The following is a 14,454-nucleotide window of genomic DNA, read 5'->3' as shown; positions in this document are numbered from 1 at the left end:
GTGCAGCAGTGTGCAGGTACTAGCCAGTGTTTCCTAGTTTATTTTTGCCAGGAATCCCGATGTGCTGCGTCAAGGTCTGGCAGGAGCCAGAGTGTGAGCTTCCCCCAGCCCCATGTTTCAGGGCAGCATGTGATTCTCAGGATGGGTTCTGTGAAATGAGAGTTAGCATATCACACTAGGAAGAATTAGGCTTTGAGGATACGAAAGGCCATTGAAAATGACGATCCTGCACCAAAGGCTTCATCTTCAAAAGGATTTGGACTTAAATTATTTAATTATCTCAGTGTAGTTTAGGGAAAGCAGTGGTGTTCAAGGGAGACCTTGAGAAGTCGCTTTTCCGTAGACATGCCTTTACACGATCACAGCAAGACTTGGCCATGTCACACCTGATGGAGACCAGCCATCCCTGCCCCTCCCTACCCTCCCACCCTAACGAGCCTCCAGGGCCCTGTGCGGCCTGTTGTCCTCGGTACTCCCTGAGAGCCACTCCTCCTCCAGAACTGTGTGGCCTGTTGTCCGTGGTGTTCCCTGAGAGCCACTCCTCCTCCTTTCCAGGGCCCCATGTGGGCTGGTGTCCATGGCACTCTCTGAGAGCTGCTGCTCTGCCATGCCCTTCGTACTTGCCATCCCTGCTGTCCCAACCTTAAGGAGCCTCCAGGGCCCTGTGTGGCCTGCGTCCGTGACGCTTGCTGAGAGCTGCTGCTTTGCGTGCCTCTCTGTACTGGCCGTCCCTCCCATCCCCTCCCTAAAGAGCCTCCAGGGGCCTGCGCGTCCTGGTGTTCATGGCATTTGCTGAGAACCGTTCCTCCTCTGGGGGCCCATGTCTGCACTGCTGGCTGAGAGCTGCTCCTCTGCATGCCCCTCCATGCTCACCCTGTGTGTTCCTTCATTGATTGCAGAGTGTCATGAACATGATGCATGTGATCAGCATCCCATACTCGCTGATGAAGGTGAATCCTCTCTCCTGGATCCAGAAGGTCTGCCAGTACAAAGGTGGGTCTCAGCAGGCAGGGTGGCTCATGCCTGTAATCCCAGCACTTTGGGAGGGTGAGGTGGTGGGTCACCTGAGGTCAGGAGTTCAAGACCAGCCTGGCCACCATGGTGAAACCCTGTCTCTACTAAAAATATAAAAGTTAGCTGGGCGTGGTGGCGGGCGCCTATAATCCCAACTACTCTGGAGGTTGAGGCAGGAGAATTGCTTGAACCCAGGAGAGGGAGGTAACAGTCAGCTAACATTGTGCCACTGCGCTGTAGCCTGGGTGATGAGCAAAACTCCATCTCAAAAATAACAAAAAAAGTGGGTCCTATGTGGCTCATGGGGGCTGGGTGACAAATGATTCTTCAGGCTTCCCCACTACTCATCATGACCTCTTTTTCAATAGGGAATGGTCTGACAGTGGCACATACTAACCTATTTCTATTTTTCTATTTAGCAAAAGTGGCGTGTGTGAAATCGAGGGATATGCATTGGGCATTAGTAGCACACAGAGATCAGAGAGACATCAACCTCTCCTCTTTGCGAATGCTAATTGTGGCGGATGGAGCGAACCCCTGTAAGTGAAGAACCCGTGTGAACTCGCGAGTCAGGCTATCTGTGGAGTCTGTTTTTTTCCAGGCTCATTCTTTGCACTTTGATTTTTCTTTTCTAAGCTTTATCTTAGTAAAGAAGTGGTCTTAAAATAACCAAACAGTGTCATTCGCTCTGGCCGAGAGCTATGATGGCGTAAGGGTAAGGACAGGCATTTACAGACACCATAGCCCTGGGATTCAGAGGATGTCTTGGTTCTGTAGAGAAAGTTCCTTTGCTGACCCTATTTCCCCTGGCTGTAAAACGGTGCTTAAGTCATAAACTTTCATGAGGATTAAATAAAATAAGCCCTAAGCAGGTAATAAGTGCCTCAGGAAATATTTGGCTGCCATTACTTTATGGTCTATAGTCATTTCCTTTATCAGTAAATTAATTTGTCATTTTTAATGTAATTTCATTACTACATCCTCTAACAAAAATACCCAGATAAACTAGCAGTTCTACAGAATGCTATTAGTATACCTTGAGAAATATTTCAGCCAACTGAAATAAGAACCTAGCTGTCATGCTTTTGTGAGAAAAGAGCTAAAGCTTAGAAGCAAAGTGAAATTGATGAAAGGAGGTTTCTGACCACATTTATGAAATATGCAGCATTTAAATTTGTAAACTAAAGCAGCATAAACTCCTTTAATGCCAGATATACAAAATTAGACTCATAAACATGTTTTATAAACAATTTTCACTTATAAAATTTCGTAAACCCTGAGAAAATTTAATAAACAATTGTTTTTAACCTGTAACTCCACAGAACAATACATCTTACATAAAGGAAAGTATATCTATATTTGGAAATAGTTTAGCTGATATGTTCTTCATAATTATGCCTCGCCCTCATCATTTAAATTAATATAGAGGAAAGTTTTCAGCATTTGGTTTAGATTTTTTCCCTCTTGGACTTTGCATACTGAAAATGGTGGAACAAGTCCCAGAAAAGTGATTAAAGTAAGTTCATCTGTCAGAAAAGGCATCATAAATGTGGAGATTGCATTCTTAAATTCTTGAGTTCTGTTATTTTGAGAATAACAACTTTCAGTGTAACATAGTTGTATTAAATGCAGTGTTTTTCCATGCTGCCTAGATCCACTTGTGCCTGAATCCTACCTTCAGAACTGTTTTATGTTACGGGATTTTGTCATCGGTCACAGTGCTTCAGCTGTCTGATCATTGTCCCTCTTTCACTCTAGGGTCTATTTCTTCTTGCGATGCATTTCTCAATGTCTTCCAAAGTAAAGGCCTTCGACAGGAGGTCATCTGTCCCTGCGCCAGCTCGCCAGAGGCCCTCACTGTGGCCATCCGGAGGTACTGGGTTGTGCTGATTTACGTAGATAACCTAGAGACAGTCCTAATTCAGCAGCAGAGGGAGATCAGGAAATCCTGACCATCAGTGCTGAGGGTGAGGGTGAAAATGGGCCCTAACCTTTCAGGGTGAGTTTATTTCTCTTATGTCCTGGAGCAGATTCTTTCAAACAGCCTAGATTCATTCATTAAAAAACATTGATCGCTCCCTGAAGTTTCGCTGCAATTCCTTAGTAAGTGGAACTTTCTGGAGACACATGGGGCCGTAATATCCAGTCCTTGCAGTTTACCCCAGTTTCCACTTGCTCATATCAGTGTCTGGTTTGATTTGGGATGGGATAGAATAGGCACTAGAAGAAGTGAGACCCTCACAGCCAAGCACGCTCTCTGTGGCATGCCACTTCTGCCCTCCGCTGTCTTCACTTTCTGCGCTTTGGAATGCTGAACTTCAAAGGGCGCTGTTTTGCCAAGCATTGGAGCAGCTTAGTGCCACATCTAAGGGCTCAAAGGTCTGTGGTCACCAGATATCCCATGGGGTGCTTTCCTTGAGGCCACCGTCATCCAGAGAGCCCTGGGTCAGGTCACTATGACCCCGGTCACTGCAGTCTGCTGTATGACAGCACAGTGCTTGGGAAGGAAGTGGTAATGGGGGAGTAAAATCTGTGCTGCCAAGATGGAAAGTGTTCACCACCATCAGTCTCAAGCGCGGGTGCAGGAAAGGCCCGTTGGAGCAGCCTCTCCGCCATCAGCACTCATGTCAGAAAGTGTGCGACCCATCTAGACCTTTGAAACTTGTGACATGACTTATTTTTTAATATCTTTGGGTTTCATCCCTAATTAGGTTTTCTCTCATATAGCACAGATGTAGTGTAAATGACATAGGAAAGTCAGTGTACAAAGTACATGAGTTCTGCTCTGCGTTATGAAAACACTGGGCTTTCCAAAAAATATTATTGAAAGTATTTCCTTAAGTAAAGAGGCCTTCTGAAGCTTTTAGGTGTTCATGTAATATTAACTACATTAGCTGACTAGCAGGCTGAGAAACTGGAAACATTTGAAATATAGAAGCCACTTTTCATTTTGATTAAACCAGAAGTTAAAAGTCTTACATAATTTAAATAGGTAAAAGATGGTAACACTAACCAGAATCTGGTCTTCACTTTTTTTTTTTTTTTAATTGTACTTTGGGCTCTGGGGCACATGTGCACATCCTAACATCCTGCAGGATTGTTGCATAAGTACATACGTGCCACATTCCCCACAACCCCACCACCTACATCAGGCATTTCTCCCAGTGTTATCCCTCCCCATCCGCCCCGCCCCCTGCTGTCCCACCCCTCCCCTCCCCTCCCCTCCCCTCCACCTCTCCACCTCCCCACCTAGTCCAGTGAGTGTTGTTCTCTTCCCTGTGCCCAAGTGTTCTCATTGTTCATCACCCGCCTGTGATTGAGAACATGCAGTGCTTGGTTTTCTGTTCTTGTGTCAGTTTGCTGAGAATGATTGTTTCTAGATTCATCCATGTCTCTACAAAGGACACTAACTTGTTATTTTTTATGGCTGTGTAGTATTCCATGGTGTATATGTGCCAAATTTTCTTTGTCCAGTCTATCATTGATGGGCCTTTGGGTTGATTCCAGGTCTTTGCTATCATAAACAGTGCTACAGCGAACATACGTGTGTGTATGTCTTTATAATATAATGATTTATAATCCTTCGGGTATATACCCAGTAATGGGATTGCTGGGTCAAATTTGAGGAATCACCACGCTGTCTTCTATGATGGTTGAACTAATTTACACTCCCACCAACAGTGTAAAAGTGTTCCTTTTTCTCCACATCCTCTCCAGCATCTGTTGTCTCCAGATTTTTTAATGATCACTATTCTAACTGGTGTGAGATGATATCTCAATGTGGTTTTGATTTGCATTTCTCTAATGACCAGTGATGATGAGCATTTTTTCATATGTTTGTTGACTGCATAAATGTCTTCTTTTGAAAAGTGTCTGTTGATATCCTTCACCCACTTTTGAATGGGTTTGTTTTTTTCTTGTAAATCTGCTTTGTAGATTCTTTGTAGATTCTTTGTAGAATCTTCTTTGTAGTTCTTTGTAGATTCTGGATATTAGCCCTTTGTCAGATGGGTAGATTGCAAAAATTTTTTCCTATTCTGTTGGTTGCTGGTGTTTCTTTTGCTGTGCAGAAGCTCTGGAGTTTAATTACATCCGATTTGTCTATTTTGGCTTTTGTTGCCAGTGCTTTTGGTGTTTTAGTCATGATGTCCTTGCCTATGCCTATGTCCTGAATGGTTTTGCCTATGTTTTCTTCTAGGGTTTTTATGGTGTTAGTTCTTATGTCAGTTTTTAAAAGGATAGAGTTACCCTAACAGCAGGTGCTCTCTGAATTATCTTCTGGCATTCCTGTTAGACCTTGGAGAAAAAATACATCCGAGGTTGTAGTAGCAGATTTACCATCACAATCATGTTCTTCAGAGATCAGCACTAAAATGTGTGTCTATTTGAGGACCCAAGAGTGGATGCCAAGGCGGGGCTTCAGGCAGCAAGCGTGGTGGGGCCTCGGGTCTGGAGCCAGTTCAGAGCCTGGGTGGGTGGCTGCAGGATCCTGGCCCCCGCCCTTTGCCCCAGGCCTCATTGTCTTTACTGGAAAATGAGGGGTTGGGTTCAGTAATCTGTAAATTTCCTTCCACCTGTCAATGTTTAAGACCCCAGAGTTCTGTCAAGTCACAGCTTTGCCACAGACAATTCAGAAAATGAGCCATTCACCAGCAGGAAGCCCAGAGTTAGGATGGGGAGGGCGATGGTTCACCCGTGCTTCTCCACAGCCAGAGTTGGGGTAGGATGCTTCTCCCGTTTGCGTCTCCTGAGAGCACGCTCTGTGAAGGCCCGCAGCACTGAGCCCCAGCATCGATTGGCAAAGGAAGACAGGATGAGCAAAGGATGATTAATCATTTCTTGTAAAATCTTTTTTTTTTTTTATAAGCACAGTAATCTTATTCATGAGGGTTTCACCCCCACAACCTAATCACCTAAGGTTCCCACTTCCTAATACCATCAATTTGGTGGGAGAATTTTAACATACGCACTTTAGGGAGACACAAATACTCAGACCCTAGGAATTAGTAGGATATAGCATCTTTACATAAACTTGGTCATTTACATGTTCTTTTTGAAGAAATAACTATCCAAGTACTTTGCTCATTTTTATTTTTATTTATTTTATTTTTTTAATTTTAAGAAAGAGAGAAAGGAAGAAAGAGAATAAAAAAAGAAAGAAAAAATGAAGGAGAGGAAGAATGAGGAAAAGGGAGAGGGAGAGAGAACTGGGGTGTTGCTTTATTGCCCGGGCTAGAATGCAGTCTAAAAATGGGTATGCCTGTAATTGTGTTTAGTAATAGAGACATGGAAAAAAAAGAAATGAGGGAAGAAAATAACTAACAAGCAGCCAACCAATATTTCATTTAAACCTGTAAAGAGGTATGATGTGGTACTGATAAGAGTGTATATTTTGTATATTTAAAATGGAGAGTTCTATAAATGTTAATTAAGTCTACTTGTTCCCAATCTGAGTTCAAGTCCTGGATATCGATGTTAACTTTCTGTCTCACTTAAAAGATTTTCTGTAAAATCTTTTAAAATGCTCTCAAATATTTTTTTTGAGAAGATTAAAAGGTCAGGGTTTGTTACAGGCAGCAGCTGTTTACTGAGTGTGTCTTGGTGTGGCCCGAGAGACGTTTTCTCTCATGGTTCTTGGGGCTCAGGCATTAAACCCACCAACCAGCAGACATGCCCAGCATCACGAGAACCTGCTGCATAAACAGGGGGATCATGAGTTTGAGTCCGTGAGATCATAAATGGACGGGGAATGGTAGTTTGCAGTTTTGTCAAAGGTGTAGCTCTCCTTTGGAAAAAAAAGCAGTGGGGATTGAGCAGCTTCCAGACTGTTTGTGACTGGCTGAAACAGAGTCTGAACCCACCTCCACCCCAGGCTGGTGAATCTGTGTATTAGGTGTACCAAAGACTAGCAGCTGATCGGAGCCAGAAGGCTGGGTCAGGCGGTCTGGCCCGGGGGGCATGGCTCCTGTCTGCCGGCCCCCAGCATGCCTCTGCCGGTCCTCTGGCCTCCCCACTCCGGATGATAACCTGCAACCATTGTCAGTCTTTAGAGCCATAGTCACTTGTTTTCAGATAACCAGTGAAAACACCAGAACCGGGGCAGGTGGGTCTCCCTGGAGCTGTTCCACCCCAGAGGGAGGGCGGCTGCCTCGCCTGCTGTTCTTCCGGGTCTTGCAACCCCCTCCAGAGACAGGGCCACCGTGGCCCTGGAGCCCTTCCCCAGAGCGCATGTGCCCCCGGAGGTCTTGGGAGCTCTGTGCTCTGTTTCCCACAGCCAGCCACGAAACTGGGAAGTGGGAGGGCAGAATTCATGGGGCGAGTCCTGTTTGCAAGAGCACTTGGTCAGAAAACCTTCTTGGCTGGGCCTGGCATGGAGCTGCGAGCACGAAGGGCCTTGTCCCCTGGCCCCACCGCCTCCTGGACGCTGCCCATGTCACATTCCCCTCCCAGCTGGCTGTTTGCCCTTCTCTTTCACATGGGGCTGCAGGGAGAGCCCACCCTCTGCTGCTGTCCCCTCACTGTTCAACCTGTGAGCACTCTTGTTCTGTTTTCCCTCTGCCCTCTGTTTTCCAGCCTGTCTCTGGCTCCACATTAGCTTCTCATCCGCTCAGCAGATGTTTGTAGAACACCTGTTTGGCAGAAGTGGTTCTTGTGCTGAGGACGCAACAAAAAGAAAAGCCAGAAAGGGGCATGGTGAGGGAGGACGTCCACAGCCCGTTAGGTCAGGGAAGAGGTCATTGCAGATAGCTGTGGAACTTGCCCTGTGGTTTCACTGGGTGAACAAGCAGAATGCGTCCTTGCGTCACGGGTGGACAACCCCCCTGCCCCTTTCTGTGCGTGACATCTCCTTGGGGCTCAGCCATGCCCACTTGTTACCAATTGCCCATAGCAGCTGAGTGGAGCAGTGTGGCCTTGAGTGTTTACTTTCTGGCCCTTTCCTGAGAAAGTGTGCGACTCCTGCCATACGCAGCAAGTGACCATCTTAACTTCAACTCCCTTGCTGTGCACGGCCCTGGGCTTGGGCTCTGAAGAGGCTGGGAAGGTTCACTTCTCTCCCCTCCTTGAGTACCCCTGAGTGACAGGCAGAATGGGGGACCTCATGGTAGGCAGCTCCTGTGAAAAAGCAAACTATACCATCAAAAGGTGTGTCAGGTGGGGGTGGGGGCGGTGGCTCACACCTGTAATCCCAGCACTTTGGGACGCCAAGGCAGGTGGATCGCCTGAGGTCAGGAGTTCAAGACCAGCCTGGCCAACATGGAGAATCCCTGTCTCTAGAAAAAAAAATACAAAAATTAGCCAGGCATGATGGCATGTGCCTGTAACCCCAGCTACTCGGGAGGGTGAGGCAGAAGAATCGCTTGAACCCAGAGGTTGCAGTGAGCTAAGATCGTGCCAGTGCACTCCAGCCTGGGTGTCTCAAATAAATAAATAAAAAGATATGTCGGTAACATAGCTTTTTGAAGAGAAAGCGCTTTCGAGTTTCCAAATCCGCTTCATGATCCTTGCTCTGCTTCTGACCTTCAGATGTTGATGAAAGATCTTTCCTCACAGACTCATCTGAGCCTTGTCTTAACCCCGACACTCCCCCTTGCAGAGGGTCCGGACGCTTGCCTTGAGGAAGTTGTTTCGCCCTTCTCCTCAGCACTGTATCCCATGACTCTTCCCAGTCTTTAAAACCAAAAGGCAAGCATTTCACGACTCACACAAGTCTGCAGTATACCAGTGAGATGAAGGCATAGCCAAGATTACCCTGATCTGCTTATGTGGTAACAGCGGTGTTCATATCTCATGGTCTGTGCCTATGTCCTGTGTCCACGCCATGTGTCCCAGGCCACATGTGACATTTAGTGATGTGTGCCCCTTTCCGTGTGGCTCCTGTATAAGATAACCACAAAAAACCACCCAGGAGAAGGTGGACGACTTTGAATCTAAGCCACGCTCACTGCTTCCTTACTGACTTCATGGTTTTAGCCAGACAGTACAATTTTGGGAAAATATTATTGTGATGTATTTGAAAGTGCAGGTTGTGTTACCCATGTAAATTAATCACAAGTACCACAAATGCCTCACCTTTCACCTTCCTTCCTGGATCTCAGAATGGTAAATGCCTGTAACCAAAATTGAAATAGGAGGTTATTTTTTAAATTTAGATTTAAATACCCTCAAAGACAACTGAAATAAAGCAGGCTGCAGGTTATGTGAAAAACTGTACTGTAGTTTCTAAAACCAACAGCTGATTTTGGGGTTTGGCTCCGTGGCTGTGCACTCTCTGTGGCTCTGCAGGCCCAGCAGCTGCCAGAGGGACCCAGGACAGTGGGCACCTTGAGATGAGAAAGACAGGAGCAGAGAGACAGGTGATGCCTGGCTCTAAATCCTGGTGAATTTCCTCCATGCTGAGAACTCGTGCATGGTCAATGCTACAGTGTGCTTGCCAGAACTGATTTTGGGGTTTGACATAACTTAAAATCACCCTTTACCCTTTCAGTTTGCTGTTAGGATAGGATCGGTGGACAGAATCCAAGCTATATCACAAGACGGCTTAGTCAGCTAATATTTACCAAATGTTTGCTAGGGTGTTGGTTACCTGGAGTTTGTCCATTACTTTGTATATTTAAAAGTGCTTTTAAGTCTTCGTTTTGATTTTCAAAAACACCGTATTCAGTAGCAAAGGCAGGTGATTGAACTGACTGGACCTTCTGATATGTCACCTTGGACCAACCATCCTTCGAGGTTTCCAGTCTCTTCCTTTGTGAATGAGGAAGTCAATATTGTACCTGCTGGTACCGGTGCCGCCGGTGTCACAGGGCTGCAGCAGGTTGTAGACACGAGGCCACAGCCTGACACCTGCAGCCGCTGAGCCTGTGGACTGTGTGTGCCATGCACCTTCCCACTTGCCAGGCTTTGTAGCATTTCACTGTCCATGGAAAGTAGGGTCGGGTCCAGGAATACACAAAGATCTCGGCACTGTGGTCTTGGCACTGTGTTGACAATTCAATTCTGCTTTCACTTTGGTAATGAGCATAAGAAGCATGGAGGATACAGTTTCTCATTTAAGTATCAGTCATCATAATTTCTCATATTTTAACATTCCCAGTGGAAGCAATGTATACACTCTTACTGTTAAAAGTGATTCAGAAATTGCTGCTTCTCTCCTGGCCTCCGCAGCCTCATGCGATGGTCCCCCTGTCCTTGCAGCTGCCTGGCTGGAAACTCAGAACCTTTCTTGTGCCGCCTCTTCCTGGTGACTCCCCTCCCCCCAATCCAGGATGCCAGGAAACGTCTAAATCCAGCTGTTTCTCCTTTCCCTGCTGCTGCCGGGGCTGCCCTCCCCTAGGCTCTGTGCTCCTGTTCTGTCTCTGGTCTGGCCAGAGCCCTCCTTGGCCCCTTGTTAAGGTGACAGAGTCTGCAGGAGTGCACGGCCCATGGGACCTGCCCGCCTGCCCCGGCTGCCTCTCTTCCTGCCCCTTCCTCTCACTCACATGGGCCTGGCTGTTCCTCCATGAGCAGGTTGAAGGCTTGCGTCTGCCCTTTCTTGTGCCTGTGCCCCCCGCCCTGCAGTGTGGCCCCTGCATTGGGAGACGCGATTTCCCTTCCATGCTGGGACCTCATCAGCCTGCTTTTCTTGCAGTGTTACTGACTTCCATGTGCTGTGGGATTTACTGGTATGTTTATTTTTTCATTGTCTCTGGTGTATAGTTGGTGGCTAATACATATTTTTTGAGTGAAAGTAAAATTTAAAGTAGGTAAATTCAGAAAGTTCCTCCTGTACACTTTCCTGTGACAATCCCATGTCATTCACAAGAAGTGAATGCCAGACCTCTTCCTGTGCGTTTATGCACGTGATATGCACACACTTGGCATTTTACGTAAGTGGAGCCATGTGCAGTTTTGGGTTTTTGTTGGTTTTCGTTTTACTCAGAAGATGTAGGTACCACTGACGGCCTAAATACACTGTTGTGGCCATCTGCCGAGAACAGGCTCCTGCGGAGAAGCTGTGTTCTGTGTCGACTGTTGCCGGCCCACTCAAGACTGGTCCAGAGGAAGACGTGGCAAGAGAGAGGAGGTGTGGGAATCCTTGGGCGGCATGTCCATGGCAGTATGCCCAGTGGTAGGGAAGAGGAGGCCCTTTCCATTCCTGTGGGGTGAGCTCTGGAGTGTGGAGTGAGTGTGGAGACCTGCTTGCAGCAGGCTTCCCAGAGCAGTGTGTGGTTTTTAAGTTATGACAGGCAAAACTGGAGGGGCAGGCACTGACCAGGACACAGACAGGAATAACCAGGGGAGGGCGCGTCTCCACCCCACTGTCTCGCCCAGCAGTGCCCGTGGCCGTGTACCTCAGGTTGGCTGCGGCCTGCACCCTGCACGGCGTCAGGAGTGGCTCTGGACGCGGCTGGCAGTGGGTTACAGCAGCCCCTCTCTAAAACCACCTCCTGGAGTTGGCTTCGGTGGTCTTCTCAGATGTGCCACTTTCTGATGGACATGATTGGGTTCAAATTGAAGGTCAGAAAAGGATTAAAAGGTACAAGCTTAGTATTCCAGTTTGAATTAGGAATGACTGTGTCCTGAAAACCAGAAGCAGCCCCTGAGCTCCTGTGCCAGCTCTCCCTGCCGCTCTGTCTCATCAGGATACGTGCTGTCTTTTTATGGCGTTACCGTGCATGTGATGCGAATTTAAACTGTTCAGTGCTGATGCTTTACAAAAGAAGAATCTCTGTAATTGACCATTGCACTTCGACTCCCATTGCCTGGAGATGAGTTAGGTAATAACTCTATCTCAGCGGTGAAAATCTTCAGGAGAGAAGCCAGTGCGAGGCTTCAGAATCTGTATCTTTCATTATCCTGATGTTTAAGTCACTTTCGAGTAAATTTGAAGAAAGCCACACTCATGCTTGCGTTTCCACCAACACACTTCTCTCTGTGTTGTTTTCTGAATACATGAACAGCAGGAAAACTTCCCTGCATGCTGGGCTTTCGTTTGTGTGCCACAGAAAGGTTGAGACAGATGCGTGTTTTTGGAAAGTGAGCCAGGGCCTTTGAACTCATAGTGTGTTCTGTCTCAAGACTTGAGGTGAATTTTCCACGTAGGAAAGGTTAGAGGCCAGGTTACTAAGTGAAAAATGGCTTTCATACATTCTGCAAAGCTGTTTTAAATGGAGTCTGGAAAGGCTTCCCTATAGGTTTGGCATGGGAACAAAATGAATGCCTTCTTAAATGTTGTCACGTCCAGTATGGGAAGCACCTCAGCACTCACATTTTATTTACTCCTTATGATTTTTAAAGAAAGAAACAAGGCCGTGCGCAGTGGCTTACGTCTGTAATCCCAACACTTTGGGAGGCCAAGGTGGGCAGATCACGAGGTCAAGAGATGGAGACCATCCTGGCCAACATGGTGAAACCCCATGTCTACTGAAAAAAATGCAAAAATTAGGTGGGCATGGTGGCATGTGCCTGTAGTCCCAGCTACTCGGAAGGCTGAGGCAGGAGAATTGCTTGAACCTGGGAGGCGGAGGTTGCGGTGAGCCGAGATTGCGCCACTGCACTCCAGCCTGGCACCTGGCAACAGAGCGAGACTCTGTCTCAAAAAACCAAGTGTTTGGCTGCTACATTGCTCTGTTTTGTTGCAGAGAAGGGTCTGTGGAGGATGGGTTTGAATGGGTACTAGGATGGGCATTTATATTGTGATCTAAGCATTTGTGTCCTGCGTTTTAACCATCTTCCAGGGACAGCTTGTTCTGCCCTAGTGACAAAGCAGAGATTGCATTTCCCGTGCTCCATGCAGCTGGTTGCTTGCTTGGCTTTTAGTACACTTAATTTTAAAAGGATAGTGATTATCGGTAGTAGAATGCAAATAAAATTGCAGATGCATTTGCTCACTATTTATTTGCAGAATTTTGACCCTGTCTGGAAAATGTATCACTTAGTGATTCATTCTGCAAGAAACAAAAAAGTAGGTAAGTGAGAAGCTGAGGCATTCACAGGAAAGCCACCCAGTGGCTGCAGGCACATCAGGGCCAAACGTGGACATCTGAGCCGAGTCAGTCTGCAGGTACATCAGGGCAGAGCATGGATGTCTGAGCAGTCAGTCTGCAGGTGCAGCAGGGCCGAGCGTGGATGTCTGAGCTATGAGTCTGTCTGCAGGTACAGCAGGGCCGAGCATGGACATCTGAGCTATGAGTCTGTCTGCAGGTGCAGCAGGGCCGAGCATGGACATCTGAACTATGTGTCAGTCTGCAGGTGCAGCAGAGCCGAGCATGGATGTCTGAGCTATGAGTCATTCTGTAGGTACAGCAGGGCCGAGCGTGGATGTCTGAACTATGCGTCACTCTGCAGGTGCAGCAGAGCCAAGCATGGATGTCTGAGCTATGAGTCAGTCCGCAGGTGCAGCAGGGCCGAGCATGGATGTCTGAACTATGCGTCAGTCTGCAGGTGCAGGAGGGCTGAGCGTGGATGTCCGAGCTATAAGTCATTCTGTAGGTGCAGCAGGGCTGAGCATGGACATCTGAACTATGCGTCAGTCTGCAGGTACAGCAGGGCAGAGTGTGGATGTCTGAGCTATGAGTCAGTCTGCAGGGGCAGCAGGGCAGAGTGTGGACGCCTGAGCTATGAGTAGCCCTGACAATGATGGGGGTGGGGGGGCATGGGAGCAGCAGCAGCCCTGGCAGTGGTTGGGGTGGGGTGGCCTGTGAGAGCCACAGCAGCCCTGGATATGGGGAAGGGGATGGGAGGGGGTTGTGGGAGCCAGCAGCAGCCCTGGTGATGGAGGTTACGCGGAAGCAGCCTAGCGCCTGGGCTCCAGGTACTGTACCCTCCCTCAGGTTGCCCAGCACTGGAGGCAGGTCATTGCCAGAACTTATGCTGTTGGCTCTCCCCTCAGAAAAACGCCAGTCTCCAAAAAGGAATGACCAGCACTCATTGCAGGGTGGTTGAGATTCTTTAAGAACATGAGTCAGAGACCTTGAAGGGACAAGGGCTGGAGATGTGCCGGTCCTCATGTATGTCTTCTGTGTGTGTGCCTGTCCTCAGGCATGTCTTGTGTTCATGTCTCTGTATCTCCATGCAATCATGTCTGTGTTCATGTGTGTGACCATGCATGCCTTTCTTCATGTCCTCACCTGTGTGTCTGTCTTCATGTTTGTGTTGATGTGGTGTGTGTCTTCACGTATCTGTCTCCACCTGTGTGTGCCTGTCTTCATGTTTGTGTTGATGTGGTGTGTGTCTTCACATGTCTGTTTTCACCTTTATGTCTGTGTTCACACATGCCAGCCAAGTGTTAGCAGGAAGTTGCGTTCTCTAGTGAAGTCTGCTCTGTCTTCCTACGTGAACTGTATTTTCGCCCAGGCATTTAAAATTTCTTCTCTTTAAAACTGTGACCAGCCCACTATACTTTATGTTTTCTTTTCTCCTGATATTAGTTTTAGAGTAGAAAAACACCAGGGAAATATG

At 47.4% G+C, this 14,454-nt stretch overlaps 1 protein-coding gene across 1 annotated transcript in view; it reads left to right on the top strand.

Annotated features, from left to right (window-relative positions):
- Positions 1 to 14,454, top strand: part of DIP2C (disco interacting protein 2 homolog C) — a 196,776-nt gene that overhangs the window by 90,888 nt on the left and 91,434 nt on the right. Inside the window, exons 20-22 of the mRNA XM_037735141.1 lie at positions 900 to 993; positions 1,434 to 1,553; positions 2,773 to 2,887. Coding sequence (XP_037591069.1) covers positions 900 to 993; positions 1,434 to 1,553; positions 2,773 to 2,887 — 329 coding nt within the window. The remainder of the gene's footprint in view (positions 1 to 899; positions 994 to 1,433; positions 1,554 to 2,772; positions 2,888 to 14,454) is intronic.

This window comes from Cebus imitator, unplaced genomic scaffold (assembly GCF_001604975.1).
Source record: "Cebus imitator isolate Cc_AM_T3 unplaced genomic scaffold, Cebus_imitator-1.0 Scaffold732, whole genome shotgun sequence".
Taxonomy (NCBI): domain Eukaryota; kingdom Metazoa; phylum Chordata; class Mammalia; order Primates; family Cebidae; genus Cebus; species Cebus imitator.
This window is presented reverse-complemented; position numbering and strand designations above follow the sequence as displayed.